Genomic DNA, 11,172 nt, shown 5'->3' with positions numbered 1-11,172 from the left:
GACAGGGAATTACGTGTTACCCAGTCACCTGTTACATGGCAGATGCATGGGCTGGCCTTCAGGAGTGTACAGTGAGGAAGAAGAAACAAAGAGGGACCTCAAATGCTGAAGCAAAGGAAGGCTATGAGATGGAGAATGAAGAAAGAAAGAAAGAACAGTGTGAGGACTGATGTCAGGATACTGAAAATTCAGAACACATTCCCAAAAAATATCACAGACATGTTCCCCAAGGGAGGGGAAAACGAATAGTAGGACAGACAGGCAGCATGGAACGGAAAAGATGATGCAAAGGCTGGGGCCACACGGTAGCCATGCACAAACTCGCCAAAGAATTGAGCCCCAAGGGGGTTGCGATAGTGCAGAACTGCAGTTCACTGCCCAACAGAATGTGATGCCTATTACCAGCAGTATATGCTTCCCATGTAGTGTTAATGACAGCTTACACATAGGACATTACTTCTCTAGTCCAGCTGCTGTTAATCTGTTAGCAATAGTGGGTGAAGCAGAGAATGTTGCAAAGAGTCCATTACTTTTTCTCCGACAGCAGATGCAGATGTGGAGGGGTTGGAGTATACTTTGTTCACAGTACTGCAGTGCTCCCTTGTAGCAGTCAGATATGGTCGAATGGAATGTATGCTTGCCCTCACATTCCCTAGAGTCTGAAAGTGGGTCAGTCACATCCGAAGCCCCACAAATCTCAATACTGCACAATTCAACCAACCATCCACATGGAGACCTACAATGAGACCCCTTTGAAATTCTGTCAGGCGCTTGTAACATTGTCTCACATGAGTATGTGGCATCTCTGACACCTTACAGTGATCATTCATTCAACATCAAACAGTTCATGCACCTTGTAACTTATCAGGCTTGGAAACAACACTGAACACGAACACCACCAATGCACTATGTTGGCCATTGTGTCACAGAGAATTTGCAGATTACTATTTACTTACCCGTCGATGGTGTGTATGCATATGAAGTTACACTGACATTCAACCACATCTTGTGGGCACTTCACTTTTTTGTCAGGCAGCGTTCTTAAGGGAAATGCAAATTGAATTATGACTGGGGGAAAGTCTGACAGTGCAAAACTGAAAGGGAGAGCCAAGAATAGAGAACAATGACAGGGAAAGCTATGAAAGGGTGAAAAGCTTGGTAGAATTTTGTGCAGAGTAGACTTTAATCAAAGCAAAGTTAGTAAAGATGGGCCATCAAGATTCATACAATAGTCATTTCAAACACTGAAAACAATGTACATGGCTGACAGTCTCTCTCTCTCTCTCTCTCTCTCTCTCTCTCTCTCTCTCTCTCTCTCTCTCTCTCTCACGCACACACGCACGACACTGAAAATATATCAAGAACAGAAACACACCGTGAAACTAAATGTTATTGATGAAGTGTAGCACTTTTACTACAGAGATCTTTGGTACAAAGATAAGAACTCTGAGGAAGGGACATACACAAATGAACCCAACAGATTAAACAACATTTCTCTTGAGGAGATTATCTATATGGTCTAGCAGGAATGAACGAGGTTAAGGCAGTGTGCTGGAAATATCGTGGAAGCTTCTCACATCTTAGACTTATGGGTCTGCTGATTATGTGCTGGAGGGTAACAATACCTGAGAACTGGCTAAAAGTGAAATCAAGCAAGATGACAGGAGTGAATGCAAAAATTATGGAAGCATCAGACTGTTGGCCAGGGCCTATAAAAGATACTCCAGACTAGTAAGTATTAGGTGTAAGGCATTGCATATGCTATCATCAGCAAATAACATCTGGGGTTTAGATGAGGCTGCTCTACAGTAGACGCCACTTTCATAGGGAAATGAACGATTGCGAAAAGAAGGGAATTCAATTTGGAAACTCACATAGTCTTCATTGATTTCTGAGAGGCATTTGAGTCTGAATCAACACATCCTATGTGAAATTTGATTGGGAAAGGTTTACCAAATACTCTAATAAGAGTGATCTAAATTCTGTATCAAAACTCTACTGTGTTTATTGACATGGGGAAGCAACTAACAGCATCACTAAAAACAAAGGTTGCTGTCTCTCACCAAGACATTTTAATATCTGTGTGGACAAAGTCACAGTGCAACGGAGAGAAGACAACACAACGGGCACTATGTATCTTATGAAATATAACAGAACAATATGGATGGGTAATATATTCACATAAATCAAAAGTAATGGCATTTCTGTGAAAAACTTAACATAAAAAATTGAGATAAATGGTAAAATATTGGGGTAGTTGTCCACCTTTAACGGTCTTGGACCTGAAATATCCCCAATAATTTATAATGACATAGAAGCAAAACTTTTCAAAATTAAACATGTGCACGTGGGGGGGGGGGGGGGGGGGGAGGGCTCCAAAACTTAAAACCAGATAAGAAATGAAACTAAAGCCTTATAAAACAATGGCAGTTCCAATATTATTATATGGAAGTAAGATATGGGTTCTTTTTAAAAAATACAGAATAAAAATTATGTCAGCTGAGATGGAATATCTCTGGGCAGTCGAAGGTTCCACACTGAAGGACAAAATACAAAAATAAGACAAGAACTACAAATTTTCAATTTGGTAAGAAAAATTAAAAAACAAAGTTAATTTGTGTAACCATTTACTAAGAATGCAGCAAGTTCATGTGCCTAGGACCATCCTGAATTACACGCCCACTGGACAGCGAAGTGTCGAATGTCCAAGGACACGATTGATTCCAGTAGAGGCTGTGCATTGCCTACTCCATGAAGTGAGCATGATAACTTAATCATTGATAACACTTGATTTTAGGATCATGAAAGATGGTTGTGAATGTGGAAGAGACTTTGAGACACCATAAGGTTTCACATTGCATAATGGCGAGATGGAGATTTTAAAACCAGATTTCATACTCTGCAAAACACTTCCAGGTGCTGATGTGAACTCTGACCATAACCAACTTGTTATGAGCTATAGATTAAAACTGAATGAATTGCAGGCAAGTAGGAATTAAGGACATGGGACCTGATTAAATAACTAAATAAACCAAAGTTTGCTGCAAGTTTCAGATGGAGCATCAGGCAATGTTTGACAAACAGTAAGGAATAGAACAGAAGACATGTTTATGAGATCAAATAGTTAAGGCAGCTGGATCACATAAGTAAAACGACAAGCCTAGTGACAATCTCTTCATAGCACAGGAGATAATTAATTTAACTGATGAAAGCTGAAGATATAAAAGTCTATAAAATTAATCAGGCAAAGGGGAATTCAGCCATTCACAAAGTATGGTTGCCAGAAAGTGGAAACTAGCAAAGCACAAATGGCTAGAGAATAAATGCAATGCTGTAGACATGTGAGGAAATGGTTCAAATGGCTCTGAGCACTATGGGACTTAACATCTTAAGTCATCAGTCCCCTAGAACTTAGAACTACTTAAACGTAACTAACCTAAGGACATCACACACATCCATGCCCAAGGCAGGATTCGAACCTGCGACCGTAGCAGTCCCGCGGTTCCGGACTGCAGCGCCTAGAACCGCACGGCCACCGCGGCCGGCCATGTGAGGAAAAATAGATGCTTCCCGAAGAAAAGTTAGAGAGATCTTTTGAGGAAACAGAAGCACCTGTAACTAACTAATGTTAATTACAAGTGAGCTCAGATGGTAAGCCAGTACTAACAGAGCCCTGAGAGACCAAGTTAAAACAAAACTCCCTGAAGTTGACAATGTTCTTTTAGAATTATTGAGATCCTGTTTTACAATGAGAAAAAGATTCCTCTTGATGTGGAACATATGTAGGACAGGCGAGATATCCTCAGACTTTAAAAAGAATATGATAACTGCAATTCCAAAGATAGATAGATGCTGACAGGTATGAATATAGCAGCACAAATTATTTAAAGAATGACAAAAACTGGTAGAAGCCCACATCGACGAAGACCAGTTTGAGATCTGGAGAAAAATTACAATGTGCAATGCATTACTGACCCCAAGATTTATCTTAGCCAAAACGTTGAAGAAAGGTTAATCAGTGCTTACAGTACTGGCACATTTAAAGAAGATTTTTGACAGTGTTGACTTTTGAAGATGATGATGATGTGGTCTTCAGTCCTGAGACTGGTTTGATGCAGCTCTCCATGCTACTCTATCCTGTACAAGCTGCTTCATCTCCCAGTACCTACTGCAACCTACATCCTTCTGAATCTGCTTAGTGTATTCATCTCTTTGTCTCCCTCCACAATTTTTACCCTCCACACTGCCCTCCAATACTAAATTGGTGATCCCTTGATGCCTCAGAACATGTCCTACCAATAGATCCCTTCTAGTCAAGCTGTGCCACAAATCTCTCTTCTCCCCAATTCTATTCAATACCTCCTCAGCCGGTATAAAATACAGTGAGCAGAAGGTTATCAACAACTGGTACAAAAACCAGACTGCAGGTAACAGGAGTTTAAGGGCACGAAATAGAGGTGGTAGTCGAGAAAGTAATGAAATATGGTTGTACGTCATGAGTAATCTTACACAACATGTTCATGAACAGGTGGTAAAAGATAATGAGAAATAAAGTTCGGAAAGAAGAAATAAAAACACCAGGTGCTCCAACGCCCACAGCACGCAGTGGCACAGCGCATTGTCGTGGTGCAGCTTCCAACAAGCGGTGATGTCAGGCCGCATTCAGAGGGTGCATCCTGTCAAGCGCTTCCACATAATAATTTAGCATTCACAGTTTGTCCAGGGGACAAACTCTAGGTAAACCACACCATGATGGTATAAAAAAAGATGAACACAGTTTTGGCCCTTGACTTGTTCATTATGGCTTTCTTCAGACGCGGGTAATTGGCAGTGTGCCACTCAGCACTAGCGTTTGGTCTCAGAATCTTACTCCAGACACGATTCGCTGCCGGTAATCACATTGTGAAAAAAATTTGGGTTTTCTTGGACACAGTTCAAAATTTCCCGGGAAATTTGCACACAATTCAGTTTTTGTTCATCACTCAGGATTTTTGGCACAAACTTGGCTTACATCTTTCGCATGGCCAAATCCTCAGCAACAAATATTTTTGATGGTACCGTATGAAAACCCCAACTCATCAACTATCAGACTGACTTTTAAGCCCCAGTCAGAATCTAAGAGCGCCTTCACATTGGCCACATTTTCATCAATCTTTGAAGCTGATGGGCAACTGGTGTGCTGGCCGTCATCGACGAGCTCCCGTCCCTCCCAGAACAGCTTGTACCACTTTAACACTGTTGAGTTGCTCAGGGCAGCATCTCCGCGGTATCCTTAATCATTCCGAGGGTCTCCATCACAGTTTTCCCACAGTTTGATGCAGAATTTGATGGTGCTGCTCGAGATTTTTCTCTATCTTGAAATGTGAGCGCACTACTGAACGGAAGGCACAAAAATCAACACGCTCATTCTCCGCTTCCCTGCAGGCGACTGGAAAAATATTGGCCTCTCTAGAAAGCTCCCCCCTATCATGCCCAGGCTAACTGACCCCCCTCCACTCCTCCGTCCACAATACAGATCCTGCAACGTATTGATCACACCCTGTACTGCAACTGCATGTGGCAAAAAATGACGCAATTTTGTGTCATGGTACTTAAGACATGTACCTCAACACATCTGGCGGCAAAATGTCTTACTGCTACTAGTTTACCCAGTACACTAAAATTCTTTGAGATTTTTGTTAGCACCTCATAACTCAAACTAAACCGTAAAAATGTTTCCATGCCAAAATTGAAACTGTCAGTACATGCACCACTCTTCAATTGACACACCATTTTGTAAGTTCGATCTTCAGTCCTAGAAGATACGAAAACTAAAATGCATGCTTGTATGGTTGTGCATCAAGTCCTATTAAAATTTCACTTTTTCTTCTTCTAGTTGTTCAGTTTCTTAGTGATTTGTTTTGAGCAAATATATCAGCACATATTTATTGAAACGATCAATTCCATTCACTTCTTTTATTAGACTGTCAACTGGCAATGAAATTAAATTACACGTAGAACAGGTAGTACAATAGTATAACATCATATACTAAATAAAACTTAATATCAATAATAAAGCATGAATAATAGTGTCTGAACCAACAATCACATATTCCTTTTCAGAACAGATATGCAAGACAAACAGATGTCTGAGTCTCTTCCACCCAATCATGGTGGTAATACATTTTATCTCTGTGTATCCTTGAATGAGTTTTGACAATTCCATTTTTCTTTCCACACAGTCACAATTGTGTCAATGCCAGACAGATGAATGCTTTTAACCCAGTGTAAAATCAACACAATCCACTAAAAAGCACCTCATCTGGCAGCTTATCATATATCACATTATGTTTCGTATTAGTGTAGTTTTCAATCCAAAGTATTTCTTTTGTTTGCCTGTATTTTCTGCAGTCTATAAGCACCTTTATCATTTTAATAACTAAGAGGTGCTCTGTCCTGGAAGAGTTCCTGGCTTCCAGTGCCTTCACTACAGTCAGAATCTTAATAGCAACTGTTTCCTTACAGGCATTCTTCTAACAAACTTCAGTACCTCTGCTATTGCAACACTTTTGGCTGTAAATATAGAATGTTCTCAAAGAATCAAACAATTTTCCTACTAAAACCAGTGGACATCAACAGGCACATGCTACATTGTGACTGATTTTCATTATGTCTGTGTAAACCTAAAAATAGGCTTTCAATTAATTACAGTCTTAACAAAGAGTTTAATTAACAGACATTTAAATCCATTCCCTTCTATTGTATGAGTCAAAGCTGAAAATGATGTTACAGACTAATCACTTTCATACTCTGGAGCGGAGTTCCATCAGGTAATAGATTCTAATAGATGGTCCCACACTATGTAACTGCTATAAAATACTGGTAGCTTTTGGATCTTTTGCTTGACATGGATGTAAATACAGTTTGGTGTTCAACAACTCATAATATGGAAATCAAACATTTATGAGACACTAATTGTCTTCTTAGGTTCATTAACAAGTTACTCTTAGGTGTGCTCCTCAGAGCTTTAAAACATTACACACATATATTGTAATACATCTTACATGTTAGATGTGTTTTGAGGATTGTGGTATAAAATGCTGCTACAATCTACACCAGACAGACTTATGTACACAACACATAAAAGTGCTGGGGTGCGCCATCCACTGTTCTCTCAAGACAGATCAAATTACAGTGTGTAATCTTTTCTTGGTATTTCTCTTAGCAGCCTTCTATTCTGCCCTTCTGGCCAAGTACCAGCCCTCTTCTCTAATTTTACTCACCCAGCCAAATCAAAAACATCTTTCCTAACCACCTACGCACTACATAGTACACTCTCATTCTCCCCCCCCCCCCCCCCCCCGAATTATCTATGTAGTGCAGAGACAAAGCCTCTTATTAGCAGCATGGCAAGTAACACTGTTCATTACAATTAGTCCTGCACAATCATAGTATTCGGTTAACTTAATTTTTGACATGTACCAGAGTATTTTTGTATATGTTAAGCAAAGCAGTATTAAAACAGCAGCAGCTACTTGATGTAACTCAGACAGGAAAGTGCTTTTAAAATAGTAGTTTTCCACTGTTATAGTTAACATGACCATTGTCCCTTGAGTAAGCAGAAATAGAATAAAGCAATTTAACAAAGTCAATACAAAACACAGAATTTGATTCTCTCGGCTACTTCTCTTTGCTATGCATACTTTTAATCTTTCTACATTGCTGAGGGTTACCAGTTTTGTGATTTAGAGAATATGAAGAGTGAATTACTGGAAACTGATGAAGCTATAAATGTTTAGTAAGTAGATAGGGGAAAAATATGGTAATCAAAAATATTTTATTATAATAAACTACAACAGTGTGTGCATGTATATTTGTCCAAAATTTGCAGAAGATGCTGGGCCCATAAACAAGAATTTACAAAATATGCACAACACATTAAGGTTAGAGCTACGCTCCTCAAAAGACATAAAAATTTAAGACAATAACTGTGTGTCAATTCAAACATCAATTACAACAAAAACATCATTCAAAACACCACTTATTGCAAAGCTGTTGGCAGGAAAAATTTTATTCGTGCAGTTAACATACTGATTTCACATTTATCACACCTTTGTGAGTAACATCAAACACAGTGACATTTGGACAACTTGCCAAGACAAGAGATGCTATGATTGAGACGTTTGTCCAACGCGAAACACTCCATCAAAAATTATAAAAGATGTGAAGAATATGTGCTCGTAACTTGCACAGCCCACTGCACATCAATCTTTCTTCAGTATATTCTCAGCTATTAATTTGGTTGCTGGAACAAACATTAAAATTAATACAGTCATATGTTTTATATAGTGTCGTCAAAATATGACGTTCAGACAAAAAATACATACACCAGAATATCTACAACACAAGGTGTCCACATTTATTCAAAACATGCTTTCAGAACTGAATTACTTTATTATAAGGATAAAGCAAACAAAAAGAAAAAGGAAGGACAGAAATACTGCCATTACAGCCCAGGTGGTAAAATGCATTTAAGGAACTGAAAATAAAAATTGACTCCGTAGTCTGATGTTGTTCCTAGTATATTGGAATTTAATAGAGTTTCATGGCGTCAAAAATCCGACCCAATGAACTTGACATTGACAGATGAAGAATAATGGAACCTCAAGTTGTAGATGAAAGAGAAACCTGAGAAGAAGAAATTTAAAAAAACATTAGTAAGATCTAAATTGACAAGAAATAACCAAGTGCAAATGAATTGGGAGGCACACTGAATATAAAAAGAAAAAGATTGTTGTGAGAATGCCATATTAAGATACTGAAAAAATATATTGCAGAATTTAACATCAAGTAAAAAGCGCAACAAAGAAAGGGTATCTTTTCTCCATATAGATTCATAGAATAAAAATAAAAATGTTCATCTCTCGGCAGGTTATACTGGTCACTGGAACAATGAAGTTCTCAAGCTCACAGTGACTGGAAAAAGACTTAAGTCATTACCAGTTTTGGAGGAGCATTGTCATATTTCTGTAACTATAGATCTGTATTACTGATGCTCAACTTTTAGAATTACAGAACATGTTTTATACTTGTTTGTTACAATCCAGTATCTACTCTATAGGGAAAAATTGATTCTCCAAAACTGAAAAGTTGTGAAATAAAAATTCCTTTCTTCATCCATAACATCCAGAGCCTATTAGACAATGGTAGGTATTTTGTTTCTTGATTTCAGAGACGGATTCCCTAATTTTTCACTGTTTCATAATGGATGGTATATGAGCCTACTGAGTATCTCAGCAGTTTCAGTGCTTCCTTCCACACAAAAATCTTTGTAGATACAATTGGAAGGAGAATCAGCATTGGTCTCTCGCGCGTGCGTGTGTGTGTGTGTGTGTGTGTGTGTGTGTGTGTGTGTGTGTGTGTGTGTGTGTGTGTGTGTGTGTGTGCGCGCGCGCGCGCGCGCGCGCGTCCTTTTTTCCCCCCTAAGGTAAGTCTTTCCGCTCCCGGGATTGGAATGACTCCTTACCCTCTCCCTTAAAACCCACATCCTTTCGTCTTTCCCTCTCCTTCCCTCTTTCCTGATGAGGCAACAGTTTGTTGCGAAAGCTTGAATTTTGTTTGTACGTTTGTGTTTGTTTGTGTGTCTGTCGACCTGCCAGCACTTTCATTTGGTAAGGCACATCATCTTTGTTTTTAGATATACACTCCTGGAAATGGAAAAAAGAACACATTGACACCGGTGTGTCAGACCCACCATACTTGCTCCGGACACTGCGAGAGGGCTGTACAAGCAATGATCACACGCACGGCACAGCGGACACACCAGGAACCGCGGTGTTGGCCGTCGAATGGCGCTAGCTACGCAGCATTTGTGCACCACCGCCGTCAGTGTCAGCCAGTTTGCCGTGGCATACGGAGCTCCATCGCAGTCTTTAACACTACTAGCATGCCGCGACAGCGTGGACGTGAACCGTATGTGCAGTTGACGGACTTTGAGCGAGGGCGTATAGTGGGCATGCGGGAGGCCGGGTGGACGTACCGCCGAATTGTTCAACACGTGGGGCGTGAGGTCTCCACAGTACATCGATGTTGTCGCCATTGATCGGCGGAAGGTGCACGTGCCCGTCGACTTGGGACCGGACCGCAGCGACGCACGGATGCACGCCAAGACCGTAGGATCCTACGCAGTGCCGTAGGGGACCGCACCGCCACTTCCCAGCAAATTAGGGACACTGTTGCTCCTGGGGTATCGGCGAGGACCATTCGCAACCGTCTCCATGAAGCTGGGCTACGGTCCCGCACACCGTTAGGCCGTCTTCCGCTCACGCCCCAACATCGTGCAGCCCGCCTCCAGTGGTGTCGCGACAGGCGTGAATGGAGGGACGAATGGAGACGTGTCGTCTTCAGCGATGAGAGTCGCTTCTGCCTTGGTGCCAATGATGGTCGTATGCGTGTTTGGCGCTGTGCAGGTGAGCGCCACAATCAGGACTGCATATGACCGAGGCACACAGGGCCAACACCCGGCATCATGGTGTGGGGAGCGATCTCCTACACTGGCCGTACACCACTGGTGATCGTCGAGGGGACACTGAATAGTGCACGGTACATCCAAACCGTCATCGAACCCATCGTTCTACCATTCCTAGACCGGCAAGGGAACTTGCTGTTCCAACAGGACAATGCACGTCCGCATGTATCCCGTGCCACCCAACGTGCTCTAGAAGGTGTAAGTCAACTACCCTGACCAGCAAGATCTCCGGATCTGTCCCTCATTGAGCATGTTTGGGACCGGATGAAGCGTCGTCTCACGTGGTCTGCACGTCCGGCACGAACGCTGGTCCAACTGAGGCGCCAGGTGGAAATGGCATGGCAAGCCGTTCCACAGGACTACATCCATCATCTCTACGATCGTCTCCATGGGAGAATAGCAGCCTGCATTGCTGCGAAAGGTGGATATACACTGTACTAGTGCCGACATTGTGCATGCTCTGTTGCCTGTGTCTATGTGCCTGTGGTTCTGTCAGTGTGATCATGTGATGTATCTGACCCCAGGAATGTGTCAATAAAGTTTCCCCTTCCTGGGACAATGAATTCACGGTGTTCTTATTTCAATTTCCAGGAGTGTATTTTTCCTACGTGGAATGTTTCCCTCTATTATAACCATATATATATATATATATATATATATATATA

The 11,172-nt window shown here is 41.2% G+C and overlaps 1 protein-coding gene across 1 annotated transcript in view; it reads right to left on the bottom strand.

Moving 5' to 3' along the window:
- Positions 1-8,020: 8,020 nt before the first annotated feature.
- Positions 8,021-11,172, bottom strand: part of LOC126259940 (receptor expression-enhancing protein 6-like) — a 68,235-nt gene continuing 65,083 nt past the window's right edge. The window contains exon 5 of the mRNA XM_049957036.1: positions 8,021-8,284. Coding sequence (XP_049812993.1) covers positions 8,244-8,284 — 41 coding nt within the window. The 3' untranslated portion in view covers positions 8,021-8,243. The remainder of the gene's footprint in view (positions 8,285-11,172) is intronic.

The sequence above is a fragment of the Schistocerca nitens genome, chromosome 5, assembly GCF_023898315.1.
Source record: "Schistocerca nitens isolate TAMUIC-IGC-003100 chromosome 5, iqSchNite1.1, whole genome shotgun sequence".
Classification (NCBI taxonomy): domain Eukaryota; kingdom Metazoa; phylum Arthropoda; class Insecta; order Orthoptera; family Acrididae; genus Schistocerca; species Schistocerca nitens.
This window is presented reverse-complemented; position numbering and strand designations above follow the sequence as displayed.